Source organism: Siniperca chuatsi, linkage group LG17, assembly GCF_020085105.1.
Source record: "Siniperca chuatsi isolate FFG_IHB_CAS linkage group LG17, ASM2008510v1, whole genome shotgun sequence".
Classification (NCBI taxonomy): Eukaryota; Metazoa; Chordata; class Actinopteri; order Centrarchiformes; family Sinipercidae; genus Siniperca; species Siniperca chuatsi.
This window is the reverse complement of record NC_058058.1, coordinates 4920675-4936167: the sequence shown is the minus strand read 5'-3', so window position 1 is coordinate 4936167 and position 15493 is coordinate 4920675. Positions and strand designations below refer to the sequence as shown.

At 39.8% G+C, this 15493-nt stretch overlaps 1 protein-coding gene across 2 annotated transcripts in view; it reads right to left on the bottom strand.

Moving 5' to 3' along the window:
- Positions 1–1906: 1906 nt before the first annotated feature.
- LOC122864402 (major histocompatibility complex class I-related gene protein-like) overlaps positions 1907–15493 on the bottom strand; it is a 39687-nt gene continuing 26100 nt past the window's right edge. Inside the window, exons 1-7 of one of the 2 annotated variants that reach the window (XM_044171770.1) lie at positions 13781–13972; positions 13298–13564; positions 6694–6972; positions 5436–5738; positions 4765–4866; positions 4107–4124; positions 1907–3916 (exon numbers count right to left, since the gene is read on the bottom strand). In XM_044171770.1, coding sequence (XP_044027705.1) covers positions 3864–3916; positions 4107–4124; positions 4765–4866; positions 5436–5738; positions 6694–6972; positions 13298–13564; positions 13781–13829 — 1071 coding nt within the window. In that variant the 5' untranslated portion in view covers positions 13830–13972 and the 3' untranslated portion in view covers positions 1907–3863. Of the gene's footprint in view, positions 3917–4106; positions 4125–4764; positions 4867–5435; positions 5739–6693; positions 6973–13297; positions 13565–13780; positions 13973–15493 lie in introns of those variants that run through there. The other variant, XM_044171771.1, reaches the window with a different exon arrangement.

Here is a 15493-nt window from a genome sequence, read left to right as displayed (position 1 = left end):
AACAGGTCAGAAATAAATAAATTAAGTAACATGTTGGTATAAGTATAAGATAAACTAAGTGTCGAGTACCAAGTGGGTTTACTGGTAGATGGTGAAGTACAGTATAAATACAATGTCACTAATTATGTAATAAATAATAGTAAAAGCGGAGGTGCATGTACTGTCGAGAGTAATTGAGGTATATCCGTAACAATAAATAAGAAAAACTAACAAGGGAAAACTAATATTGCACTTGAGGAGTAAACAGAATATTGCACAATTATTATTAATTATGGCGGAGATGTAATGCTCAATGACCAGTTTAGTGACCTAGGGTCAAACAGACTAATCCTTAGAGGGAGGAGTTAAATAGTTTGATGGCCACAGGCAGGAATGACTTCCTGTGGCGCTCTGTGGTGCTTTTTGGTGGGATGAGTCTTCCGCTGAAGGTGCTCCTTTGTTTAGCCAGCACGTCATGGAGCGGGTGGGAGACACTGTCCAAGATGGCATGTAGTTTGGCCAGCATCCTCCTCTCTGACACCACCGCCAGAGAGTCCAGCTCCACCCCCACAATGTTACTGGCCTTACGGATCAGTTTGTTCAGTCTGTTTGCGTCCTCTACCTTTAACCTGCTGCCCCAGCATGCAACAGCATACAGGATAGCACTGGCCACCACAGACTCATAGAACATCTTCAGCATTGTCCGGCAGATGTTGAAGGACCTCAGCCTCCTCAGGAAATAGAGGCGGCTCTGGCCCTTCCTGTAAACAGCCTGAGTGTTCTTGGTCCAGTCCAGTTTGTTATCTAAGTATACTCCCAGGTACTTGTAGTCCTCCACAATGTCCACACTGACCCCCTGGATGGAAACCGGGGTCACTGGTGCCTTGGCCCTCCGTAGATCCACAATCAGCTCCTTTGACTTTGTCGCATTGAGCTGCAGATGGTTCTGCTCGCACCATGAAACAAAGTTACCCACCACAGCCCTGTACTCCGTCTCATCACCACCGCTGATACATCCCACCACAGCAGAGTCATCAGAAAACTTCTGAAGGTGGCAGGACTCTGTGTGGTGGCTGAAGTCCGTGGTGTAGATGGTGAAGAGGAAGGGAGAGAGGACAGTCCCCTGAGGGGCCCCAGTGTTGCTGACTTTCTCTGACTGATCTCATCTGCATTACACAACAAAGAAGCGTTTAGTCGGGGATTACACAGACAGGGGTTATATTAACTACGTAGAGTATTATATTGTAACAGTGCTTACATTTAATACTCTTAGGGCATTGCCTAAGTGATTGCACTAAGCATGTCTTAACATGTATTTCACTTTCAATCTCTCTGTTTTCTACTTCATCTTTTGTTTGACTTTCTTTCTGACTGTGTCCTATGAGCTCCTCAGAGGCAAAGTGTTACAGGTGTGGAGAGTTGCTGTGAAATGCTGAAGGCTTTTAATAGTATTGGCCTTGCATTGTTGCCTCTTCTCTTCAGTGTCACATGGACAGATTGGCTGTCAGGACTGATGGTCTGTAGAAGATAGGTGCCTTTGCTAACACAGAGTTGACATCACATCAGAAAAACTCGGCTTAACTGACCTGTTAACAGTTTTTTCACACAATAGTGTGTTGCTAGAAAAATGACCTGTATTAACATAATAGGCCAACAAGAGTGATTATGTGTACAGTGCGAAAAGCTAGTGTTTTATTTTCCTATTTTACACATCAGCCAGCTCTGAAGTTGTTCGAAGGCAGCTTTTACAGAGCTATTGGCTCGCTGTTTTCTCCCTACTTCCAGTGTTCATGCTAAGCTAAGCTTAACTTGTTGAGTTGAAATTGATATTGATATTCTCATCCAACTCCTCTGTGAGAATACTGAATGCTCAGGTAATATTCATATTACTGCAACTATAGTCACAGATGAGTATGTGGAGCCAAACTCTTGAAAATTGGGGACTTTATTGAAAAGCAAAACATCAGCACCAAAAGAAAGAGCAATACATTTGATTTTGACATTCATTTCTGGTTATCAGATGTGCCAAAAGTTGGGTGAGCATTCCTATGGAAGCCCAGTATTCATGTTAAATGATATCATTAGGTCCTGCAGTTGGCCCTGTGACAGGCGACACTATTCTCTAACCCTGACCTAACGTACCTTTAAGCTGCCTTTAAATCCTTCACTCACCCAAGCAAAGAGCAGACACTCTGCAGCCTTATATCTACATCGTATCTGCTCAGGCTAAACTACATTGGCTGGCCCAACAGACTTGATAAGCAACCTCATGTGAATGCCATGGCCCGCTCAGTAGTCCAGCCACCATCACTGTCTATCTGGTTCCACTAGTCTTACCAATAGCTACTAGTTAGTAACACCTGTGGTATGAGGAACTTTTCATGAATTATGTCCCTTGTCCTGTCTTATCAAAGAAAAGAACATGGTTTCAGTAATCCGTCACAAGAGGAGATTTTGAACATTGTATACAATTTCTTCATTTCTTATTCACTTATTCTAAAAGAAAAATATTATTAACACTAATTTAACATGCTTACACACGTGGATAGAAAACACATTTTTGCATCAATGTAAAATAAAAGATAAGATAAAAATATTTAATCTTTAAAATGATGAAAGAATTTTGACTCTAGGCCAAGCCATTTACAAGATAATTGCGAAAATGTAGATTTGATTATTATAGCGCCACCTTGAGGTCAATGAGTGTCATTGCATGTGCCTGAGTAGTGGGTGGAATTTGCAATCCACCTGCCAATTTTTGTGTTTCTAGGTCTTACGGTTTTTGCTGCACAAACACTTCTTAGCAGAGAAAAAACAACAATGAGTAGAAATTTTCACGGGGTCACAATAGGCAACCTTCAACCTGATATGACCTCAGTGAGCACTTGAAAACACACCACATGCATGAATTGCCACATTGTTGGCAAGTAGGACTTCACTGCCTGGGGATTTGAACCGTGGACCTTTGTAGCCCCAGAGAAGGTGAATTAGTGACTGCACCACTGGGGAGCGTAGTTTCCACTAACCTTCTTACATGTTGAGGCAATGACATCACACGTGTTTAAACATAAAACACAACAGTCAAAATGTTGGTGAGAAACTTCTGAAAATAATCATACATCATTCTGCTGGTTTCGGGTGTATTGTCAAATATTTCGGTGACATTTGATCCAACACTGAGCAAAAAAGGAAATGTTGTGCATGCAGTACAAATTACAGCAAGATATTGAATATCACTGTGGACTCACTGTTTGACACCATGATATCTACCATCCAGAGAATGTCTGTGTTAATTTTGGTAGCATTTGAATGAAGACTTGTGGAGATATAGATGTTAATTGATTTTGCATATTTTGAAAAATATAGAGTAACAGACTTCTGAATTGACCATAGGTTGCAGTGATGCAATCAGTGGATATGCTGAAAAATGTCAGCACATCCAAACCGTACCAAATATAAAAAATTCAATTTTTTCTTTTTCCTGGATTGGTCCAGATGCTATGTGAAAATCATGATGTTTGATGGTGATTGCTCAAAATTTGTAGGAGGAGTAGCTGCCGAGTTTGGGAACTGTAGCTGTTATAGTTTCTGAGATACTTTTAGGGCAGATACAATAGGGTTAATTGACCCCTAATAAAGATTCATGAAAAGAAATCTATCAACATTTTTTAAAACAGATTTAGAATTTCAATTATAAATTTATAATGTGAAATAAACTATTACATTTAACATTTACATATAAAGCACATCAATCATAACTATTACTTCTTGTTGCAGGAAGCCATCTTTTAGTATCTTTTACTTCTGTAAAGCTATATAATGTGACACATGTCAAAGTGTTTACTTTGTTCATCCCATAAGAGGAAACTCATTCAGTTTGTTTGTCATTCAGGTCTCTGATTCAGTCTCTCAGAGAGCTCAGAGCCGTTGTCAGGAGCTGTAAGGTCAGAAACAAACTGTGAAACAGCGTAAAGTCCACTCATCCTGCACTGAACTTTTCTAAACAGTAAATGCAGGAAACAGTTTTGAAAAAGTTCATCTGCACAATAATGTGAAACCCTTTTTAATCTACAGCATAAAGTGTGTGTCAAATCAGTTGAAATAGAATCAAAGTAAGTTTTACTTACAAGATGGAGGGCATTTGGCTGAAATCCAAACAGATGACAAATAATTTCAGTTACAGTTGTAAATGCCAGAATATCTTTCATCATCTTATCTACCAGTGAATATGATCCCCTCTTCTACTCACTCAAACTGAAAAATGAATCCAGTCTACTCTTCTGTTTAGTCCTTACTTTATTTCTTTTACTTTATCACTTCGCTCCACATCATCATGGTATAGTCATATTATCTGAGCCTCACAGCGCTTACTGTTGGTTGAGACAGCTATGTGAGAGAGAAGATGTCGAGTTAGCAACATGCATTATTGGATAAGAATGTGTAAAGATGGAGAGGGAGAGGAGGAGAGAGGAGCTCAGTGCATGATGGGAAGTCTCCTGGCAGTCTAGGCCTACAGCAGCATAACTAAGGAACAGCACTCATTGATCCTCATTACCACCACTGAGGAGCCTAAACCTTTAGGTAACTAAAGGCTGAGCCAGTCCTAACTTTAAGCTTTATCAAAGAGGAAAGTCTTAAGCCTTCTCTTCAATGGGGAGAGGGTGTCTGCCTCCCAAACCCAAATTGCAAGCTGGTTCCACAGGAGAGGAGCTCCCATTCTACTTTATAAAAGTAAAGTACCGAAAAGTAAGTTTAGCAGATAATCTTTCTATTTTTCTCTCTTACCTTTCTTTCTTTTGTAAACAATGAATCCAGCGGCAGCGATGAGGACGAGAACAAGAACAACCACTGCAGCAACGATGGGGACGGTCATGTCACTGGGCTTCTCTGTTGAAAAAAAAACAATAAAAAGAAATGAAGACTGGTACAGATAAAGCAGGTTAGAACAGAAGTACATCCATACATACATGTGGGTTTGTTGCTGTGAACTAAGACTGACTTGGAGATGAGTTAATACAGCTATTATGTGTCAGACACACACTTTATGTGTTGGATTTGAAAGACAGAAACTGACAATGTAAATACATCATAAATAAAACTTTAACTTAAACACTTAAACTTAAATAATTAAAGTTCTCTTCAGTTTAGCAAAGTAGATACAATGGAATAAAATAATTTTTGTAGGTTTCAACATTGGCCTTGTTCTGTACTATTCTGAGTTAAGTAATGAGTGGACAGGCAGCACAAACCTGTCATTTGTGTGGTCAAAACAATAAGGTCTGTAAAATGCTTGAAACTCTCTATGGCTTTAAGAAAATCAAAAAGGATCTTCTGATAATCTTGTTCAGCTCAATGGGGCGAGCAACGTGTATTGGTTTAATTAAATTATTGAATTGGTTTACCCAACAAACCACAGACATGCAGTCCCATTCAGCCCCCTCTAATCTCAGTCTTACCCCAGTTGGTCCTGATCACTGCTTTGTCCAGTCTGGTGACGATGTCGTCCTTCACACCAGAGAGATGAAACACACAGTCGTACCTCCTCCAGTCTTCAGGTGTGACTGATGAAAGGTTCAGGTCAACACTCATCTGGAAGGATCCATCGTGGTTGGGGAGGATCTCTCCGTGCTCCACCTCCTCATGAAGCTTCTCTCCATCTTTCCTCCAGAACATCACGGCTCTGTCAGGGTAGAAACCTGTAGCGTGGCAGCTGACTGGAGAGGAGGGAGTCTTCTGGAGGAGAGACACTGAGGGAAGCTCTGGGGAGAGAGAGAGAGAGAGAGAGAGAGGGAGCGAGAGCGAGAGAGGGACAGGGGGTATAGAAAGACGAGAAAGGGTGAACATGAAAGGAAAGAAAAAAAGGTAAAAGAAAAATGAAGAAATTCAGTAGGGAGAAATCAAGATAAGAAACAGAAGCAGTTAAAGACATACTGTATGTGTGTTAGTTGAAAAATATCCCAGCTGTATGCTCAGTGAGTGTCAGTATCAGTAGCAGTGGTAGATAATTGAGGCTGGCCAACCTTAAAGGGAGCTCAGTCAATGACAGAAGGTGTGAAAATCCAAGCAACATAAATAAGTAAGTTCACACAACAAGACTAAAGTCTACAGCCATGCTAGCAGCTCTGTGAGGCTGTACTGAGGTAGACTCAAAACACAACAGATAAGTTAGGCTCACAACATGTCAACAACTTTTCTTTCAGGTAAATGCACTACAGGTACAGGCCCATACACCCATCTTATGAGCTATAAGAACATATGACAGTACTAAATAACAACCCATTTGCTACACAACCACCACACTGTCTGTATATAGACAGAGAAGGGAACTACACCACCACTAAAGAAACTCACTACAGTCAGAGAAGAAGGATCCGCCTGTTTTTATGGTTCACAGCAAAGCAGTCGATCACAGTGTCAATGTTCAGTGAAGCAATCTTTCTATTTTGAAACACTGAAACTCTGTAAACTTACTTAACTCATGCTAACTGTGCACTGGCTATCACAGTCTCAGCTTTGACTGAAAGTAATGTCAGGGCACCCAAAAATGTCCGTCTCTCCTGATTGGTTAGGGCTAAATCAAATCTTACCGCCACAGAAAACGGCTAAAAAGAAGGTAATGTCAGACTGACTGGAGTGATAATACAATGGCAGTTCAGTCTGAGCTATATGAACATTGTTGTGTCCATGAAACTACATCAGGTCATGTGATTCTACCTGTTCTCAGCAGAGAGCTCTTCCCAAAGTCCACATACTTCTTCAGCCACTCAGGGAAAATCTGAGTGAGACCATTCTCATTGTATTTTATTCTAGCTTTGTCAGCATCCCATCTCAGTTTGGTGATGACAGCCTGTGGTTTCAGAGCGATCCATGTCAATGTCTTCAGGTCGAATGATATGTAGTCTTCTCCATCATAACCATAGTGCATAAAACCATTAACCTCTCCAGTCTCATCATCCCACTCATAGCCACATATCCTCTGTAAAACATGGACACCTGAGAGAGAGAGACAGAAACAGAGACTGCAGTTAACATGATGTACAGATGATATCTCCAGTGGAAAGATGATCTAAACAATATTGTGCATTTCATGAAGCACTGCTATTCTCCCAGTCTTGTGGTGTGCTCATGATTCAAGAGCAGATAATCAGTGCACTTTTTCTTTATATGAGTGATGAAACGCAATTTCTATTTCACTGTTTCAAAGTTACAATGGTAGCTATTCTGTAAATTACCAGATGAAGCCAATGGCAGTAAACCAAGTGGTTATGTCTTCTTGCATTCTGTGCACATCAAACTGTTATATACACAAAGTCAGGCCAGTATGGGTCACCTCATAGCTTTATAGGTTTATGATGCAGACCTTGTTGGAGTCCAGCTGGAGACCTTCGCTGCATCTTTCTCCCCTCATTTTCTTTATTCTTTTAATGGGTGCTATCTGAGAAATGCATAAAATTAAATGAAATTTAAAAAGCCACACCCATGTGACACCTGCAGCCTTGGATGCAGCCTCAGGTTCAAGTGACCAGCATGACTGGCAGTTATCCAGGAATTCACTGAATCATAGTTATTGCATAACTTCTACTGGATTAGAAATAGAGCAAAGTGGGCAGCTGCAGAACTCCAGGGACCCTGAAAGCTCCAGGCTTACTGTGTCATCTAGTTTGGGAATATGCGCCACTAAAGCACAATACCAACTGACATGATAAGGAAAACTATGCTTTGCTCTGGACATTGGTTCAGTTGGTTATGATAACTAATAAGTAATTATGTATTATGTAATTAAGTAATTGATGAGAGCTTAGAACATGGCAACATCGCTATAAATACGTCTAATGGGGCGATCATTCAGGCTGTAAACAAGCTGGCAGTTTTGCCAGATTAACTAGCACTTTATTTGGAGGTTAACCCAAAACTGCTGTGATGTCATGCTGACATCAGCAATGATAACCTCATCAGATCAAGGCAGCTGCAGTTTTTAGAACCAGGTACTGAAGTTGCTCTTCGACTGCAAAACTTCAGTGCATGATGGGAAACTCCTGGCTGTCCCCTGATCTAAAAGCTCATTGTCTCAGATGTTTGACCACAAACATTACATGTTACAGAAACTCACATTGTTTGAATTTGTCTGATTTTGTACTATGAAGGTTTACTTTGTTAATGGAATATATATTCTGACAACAACTTTAATTTGTCTAATGGGGCTAGTAAAATAATTCCACATATTCCAGATAAAATATCGCAGAATATAGTAGAATCTTATTATTTTAATATTTTAGAATATAGTCTTATTAATAATATAATCTTATTATAATAATATGCAGAAACACAAAACTTTAGATGACAAGTCGAACGTAAGGTTTCTTGAATTAACACCTGTCACAAACGAGTCTAACCAACAGCTGATTCATGGTTGGCATGCTGACCGGTGGGTAGCGGCCGGCCCCTGTAGGCAAACCGATATGATGACATGCTTTACATGAACTGCAGCTCCGATCTGAACTAAAATTTTAGCTTCACTTAATTGGCTCCCTATTCATGTCAGATCCGATTTCAAGGTGCTTTTCGTGACTTATAAAATTGTACATGGACTCGCCCCTTCACACCTGTCTGATGTCATTATACTTTATATCCCATCCCGTGCACTGCGCTCTCAGAATACAGGCCTTCTTTCTATCCCCAGAGTCCTACAATCCATGTTTGTTCTGCCGGCGAGAAAAGACAAACAACCTGTAAACTTTCTGATAACCACAGCTTTTCTCTAACCCTCTGTTGTTTTTGTTTCCCACAAGCGGCCAAGCAGTGTGCGTCTCTCTCTCTGTTCTCTCTCCTTAGTTTTCTCCTCCTCGTGTTCTGTTTTCACGCAGGCGTCTTTGTGCTGCACCATTGGCCGTCCTGGGACTCTCTCTCTCTCCCTGGCTGTCGGTGTCTCATCCTGACATTTGGATCTGGATTATGGTCTCCCATGAGATACAGCCTCTCCCCTTCTCTCCCTCTCTCCCCAGCTTGCAGGCTATCCTGTCTCTCTCTCCTCCCATGTGTTTGTTTGTCCCTCTATCTGTGTCAATGATGTGCTTGCCTTTTCTGTGTTTGTGTGGCCTGTCCTCTTTCCAGGTCTCCATGGTGGAGAGGAGGTCGCGTGGCTCAGGTCCTACTGGCGACACCTGAAGTTGCTCAACGGATCCGTATTCTTCACATATGTTTTACAATCTACATGTGTCTGTAATTTTGTCAACTTGTATATACTGTGATTTATTTTCTGTTTGTGATATTGGGCTATATGAATAAAATTGACGTGACTTGAATTTATATGTAAAATTATGTAGTAGTATGAAGGTTAAAGAGTAAATTTACCATGATTTTTCTGATATAAGCTACTTTACATCTTAATTATTGGTCTGATAACATTTTATACAATCAGGATGTGATCTAACGGAATGTGAGTGTTTCTGTTACTTCCTGTACAGCCGGGGAATTACGCAGTCACATCAGGTTTCTGTTAAACGAAATTCTCCCACACTTGGCCCCGTAAAAGGACGTGATTAATTGTCCAAGTTGAACAAAAGGTGAACTCTAACCTGCAAATCCGCTACAGAATTCCTCGAACGGCCACTTGAGGCTGGCTCCAAAAGCGAGTCGATCTCCATTAGCCCGCATGTTAAAATGCCCAACTTCACAGCAGAATTAAACATGTTTACAGTCTGGTACAAAAAACAGTTTTGGTCAGCTAATTTCCCCTTTCATGACAACTGTACTGGGGTTGAATTTTTATATAACTCACCGTTTAAATTATTTAAGGCTTAAAGTTATGCATAATTAAGGGCGTGGTCGCTTTGAGTGACAGGTGGGTGCCATCACAGGTGGCTAGCCGCAGCAACCAGGCTTCATTCGGCTCGCCTCACCTCCACCGACGCTACACCTCTTTGCCCATTTTTGGATTACCCGGGACTTGGGCGGTGTCACGCACTGCCATGATGGCGACGGCTGGAGCCACCATGAGCTGTGCCCAGTTTGCTGTCAGGTCGTTAGGAGCCAAAAGGCTGCACATGTGCCACATGTCAAGTACCCTCGGTTTCTATTTACTTTCATGTACTTCAAATAATTTAACTTTTTTCATTGCAGGTGAATTGCAAAATAAATTACATTTTGTTTGAAATTTTTTGGGTAAATGCATTGAGCCCCGGTTCCCTTTTGATATATGTTTACTTGTAATCAAACATAATCGAGCTGTAAAGGGGATATTGCATCTGTCATTAAAGTCGTGTTTTTGAACGAAATCGAATTAAACAGAACATAGCCACAGTTAATCTTAATCTGGCACGCTGGCTAGAAATAATAAATGCATTATAACACTTAGATGCTGATGCATCTGAAATGTTTCTCATTAGAACATGCTTGCTTTTTTTCACTGCTTGCTAACGTTTGCTAACCTGAGTAAGATTGTAAGCATCAAATAACCTCGTTTGTAAGGCTAGCTTTGCATGTTACCTGCCTACCAATGTTTTCTTGCAACATTAAAGATGTGTTTTTGAGCAAATTAAACTGAACATAATAATTTTAACCTGCCAAGCTGGCTAGAAAGTATGAATATATTATTAATTTTAGCTGAAATGTTTTACATGTTTTACTAGAACAAGCTTGATTTCTTGCCATTTGCTTTCTAGTTATGTTAAACAGTATTTTTGTAGATCATATTGGGATATATTTGGATCAATTGATCATTTGCATATTTGGATAAAATTGCACTTGTGTGGTTAATAAAAAGGCCTGGAAGATACATATAACATATCTATGTAATGTCTTCCAAACTATATTTTAAAAAACAATAATCTAATGTATAATCTTTTCAGGGGCGTTATTGAAATATTTTGGAGCGACCTCCGCTGCACCAGGACCATCTACCTCGTCAGCTGACATGACTGCTGCTGAGGGAACATCGTCAGAGACTTCAGGGGCATCTACGCCCTCCTCCGACGAGACTGCAGCTGCAGAGGTCATAACGGAGCTACCACAGCCTTCTACATCCTCCTCCGACGAGACTGCAGCTGCAGATACTTTGCAATTTTTAAGTATTTCTTAACAAATTTGAATATATTTTAATAAACATTGTTTTTAAATAAAGTTGTTGATAATTAATGTATCCATCTCTATTGTGTGTGTGTGTGTGTTCATTCAGTTATGAGCAGTGTGTGTGATTTGGTGGTTGTGCTGGGAGAGTTTTGGGGCCACAAACAAAATCTTGTTTAGGGCCACCAAAATCCTAGGGCCGGCCCTGCAATTACTGCATATAAAAGTAATTAGTTACTAGAGACTTTTACGTTAATTTTAAATGTCTGCTTCAGTTCTCTTAATAATGCACACAGAATCAACTTTTGGAGAAACACAACCCGACATCACGCTGCGGTGGCCAATCCGGCAATCAGACCAATCAAACTGCTCACAGTCACCCTGAAAGATCAGTGACACCAGGAGCTATCCAGGCGGAGTTCATGGACCAAACTATGCTGCTCTGCCAGTTGTGTCCTGGTTTGGTTTATTTCGTGTACCCAGTTTCGAAGATTATAAAGATTTGTTGTTAAAGTCTGTGTCTGGCTTACAGTCTATGCTGAAAAATAGCGATACCAAGAAGCTTCCTTTGGTTTGTGTTCATTTGTTTGAGAGAGAGAGAGAGAGAGAGAGAGAGAGAGAGAGACAGCGGTGGTCAAGCGACCTATAGATTGAATGAGGAGAGGGAGCGCCAGGAGTGAGAACACTGGTGAATCAGAGAAATAAAACATTGTTTTCTGTTACGTTACGGTTACGTTCTAAAGCACAACATCTCAGATGAGCCTTTTCTCCCATTACACAGAGAAACCGTGATGGCGAAGTCAGACCGAAATCCGCCTGGCTAAATTTACTCGCGTGGTGTTGCCAAAAGCTGGAGGGGACAGGAAATAGTGTAGGTTGTTAACATAACCTGCTGGAGCTAGCATGGCTAGCAGGCTAACAACAGCAGTCCACAAAATTGTAAATTATACATTTTACTGTAACTGCGCTCTGTCTCTGTCCTTACACTCACTAACTTATAGCCAAACAGCATCCCTTCTTATGTGCTGCATGTATTATTTCTTGGTTGGTCTCCAGTCCTTCTGGCCTGTGGGTAATAAGCTAAAATAATCTTCTTTAATTAACACCGACACTGGAGACAGTGTACACACCATAGACTGTATATAAAGATGGACGACTCGTCTCCACTTCCTCCCACTGTATAAAATTAAGCCAAACATCCTGGATACAGGAGCTGCCATCTTGTGCTGGTGACGTCATTTGAAGCCAGAGTCTGCGCAGTAGTGATCGGGGTTGGAGCCGCGGTATCGAGGTCCCGCCCACACACAGACTCAATCATGACGTGTAAGCCCCTTTTTACATCATCAAATAAATAATTAAAACCAAACGTATCAGAAAAATGAACACTTGAACACACATCAGCATGATAAGAACTACCTAAAATGACAGAAACCATCTTTGGGAAAAATGTATTTGATGTATACTTTGATTTTTGAGTTTGGCTCATGTCCCATCCGCTAACATGGAGGGGGCGGGGTTTATGACCTATACTGCAGCCAGCCACAAGGGGGCGATGGAGATGTTTTGGCTTCACTTTTAGGGAGCTGTCATGTCGTCCATCTTTATGTACAGTCTGTGGTACATCCAACTTCACTCTCTCAGGGTTCACAGCAGATCCCCACTCTACTGTCCCACACGTTACTCCGAGTCTGTTACACTCACAACTGTCCCTCGTAAAACAATAGCAGGTAGGAACTAAAATTACTCCTCCTGGCTCAAGTGGACATAAAATAGCAACTTAAATGTTACATATATAAATATATAAATAAAACAAGTTAATAATAATTAAATAATTATTGTATGTAATAATAAAACTTGACTATACAAGTCCTAAATAATACTGTGGGACTATTCCTACTATTCCTATAAATGTATATAACTCACCACAGTATACTGTAGGCTACAGTTTAATAAGCAACATACATTAGTATGGTAAACTTAAGTAATTAAAAAAACCCCAAAAATGTAATGTGTACAGTAACTAAGGTTACATAAAACAAGAGTATAAACCATATTTCCTGAATGAGAGGCCAGTCCCACCCCCTCTCTCAGACTGGCTGGACACTGAAGAACCTCGTGACTTTGGTGTCAAAATTAAATCAGACTGAAGTCTGGCTGGTCACTTCACAAGTGGTCCTGATATTAACTTTACAACTAAGATGCAGAACCATTTAGCAGTAAAAAGGTAAAAATAGCAGTAGCCTGCATACTGTACCTCCACTTTGGTTTAAGTCCTGCTTCAAACTATGAATCGTGGCTTTGAAGAAGTTTGGCAGATTCTCAAAACACTCTTGGGCGAACTGCTCCAAGTGCTGAGGATCATCTTCGAACATTTTTTTCACCCAGTCCTGTTTTGGTTCTAATATCTTTTTGTTGCTGTCGCAGTAAACCGTCTGAATGTCATCAACCAGTCCTGTAACCTCAAGCTGGAAGTCTGAGACTCCAGAAGATCCTGTGGAGAAATACTTCAGGGAGTGTTTCACTGTAGGACAAACAAGGTTTATACGTTTAGTATAAATATACACATCATCATCATCATCATCATCATCACACTCATCATAAATATGATGTATTCAGCAGGATTCTGGTAAAACATTTAGTCCAATCAAGTTGAAGTAGAAGTGAAACTAAACCACGAGTGTGATCCTGGGAACAAAATGCAAAGAGCGTAAAGTAAAGATTTAAAATGTGATCTTACCTGGTGATGAAACGTGACAGAAGAGAAGCAACAAAAATAATTTGCTCATCTTGTTTTGATAAAGACGTGTGAGTAAAGGACCGAGCTGGTCCAGCTGTTTTGGCTTCTGTTTCCTCGCGGAGGGATTTGGGAGTGCTTCTGTCCTCGAGACTAGTGACCAGAGCTGCGTGGTAGAGATGTGTCGGTCGCGAACGAGTCGGCTCTTTTAAGTGAATGATGGGAGCCGGCTCCCGTCTGAGAGCCAATAAGTTGGCAATATGTGATGCAGAAACTGCACCATATTATAAGACAAGTTTATATGACACATTTCACTTTACTGCAGTTCTGCTTTCTGTTCTGAAGCAGAATAAAAGAGCGACTGTAGGCTAGAAGCTCAATCAGTAACCAGTAACCAGCTCCACATGTGTTGTGTGTATCAGTCCTACTAGCTGCTTGTTTGGTTCTGATGAGGAAAATGAAGCCCTGATACAGGAAGTGCCTTTATGATCCACAGCCCTTTTCTATATGACTCTTATTTCAATGCATCCTGACTTATACACACAACATTCATAATTTCATATCACTCAAAGAAAACACAACACCTTTAATGTGAAATACCAATATAAATATATAAAATATACAAATACTTTATTAATACAAGAGCAAGTAGACAACATGCAACTGAATTAATGTTGATTAAGTATTATAAACATGAGGATAAATTATAATAAATGCAAATTGAATTCAATATCTCAATGGTTAGAAAAAAGTCAAAATGCAAGCATAATTAAATAAATGCCATTTTAGTCTTTAAATGACAATGAAATGTTTAAAATGAATGAATCATTAAAACACAATATCTTTCTATTCTAATTGCTGTTCAATGTTTACAAAAACTCATCAGAGAAAAAATACCTTCTCTTTAAATTCCTTCAGTTATTATGAAAATATAAATTGAAGAACGTTACGTTAATGTGCTGAGGATTTTAAGAGAATAGAAATCCTAGTTCCTCATAAAATAGCAGAAAATATTATAAATTAAAAAATATTTCTGCATAGAAAATTTTATTTCATAATGATTATAAAATATACATCACATATTAATTGCTATCAAACACAAAGTATAAAGTACTTGGCTGAGTTTGTTTTTTTAAACACAGTGAGAGCTGTGGAGTATTCTGAGCTGGATGCGATTTTGTTCAGGATTTCAAATGTTTTTTAAGATTTAACCACAAAAAGTAAAATTCAGTTAAATTCTGTTGTATTGGAAGCAGAATTCGGATATTACAAAACCTCAGTAAATAAATCTTCCTGCATGCTTCTATATCATTGAGGTAATTTTTGTGAAGTGACACTTTAACCACAAACCTATAAGAATAATCACATTAAACAGAAATGACTTTATCAGAAATCTTTACCTGAGGATTTTGATTTCATTCAGATCTAAAATATTCATGATTTTTTTTAAACATTTTACCGGAGGGCCGCTTTTAAAGAACCATTACTTGTTTTAATTTTCAGTTATGACCTGATATGTGATATGTTGCCCATAGACTGTGTAACTGAAGTGGACGTAGTCACCGTGACTTCACCCACTGGTTTGTGGACTATCGTTTTGAAGCCTCGAGATTGGCATTTTGGCCGTCGCCATCTTGTTTTTTTTGCAACCATTGACTGGAAGTGGCCATATTTGGAGAAGATTTAGAAAAATGCAGGTTTAAGGCACTTCAGCAT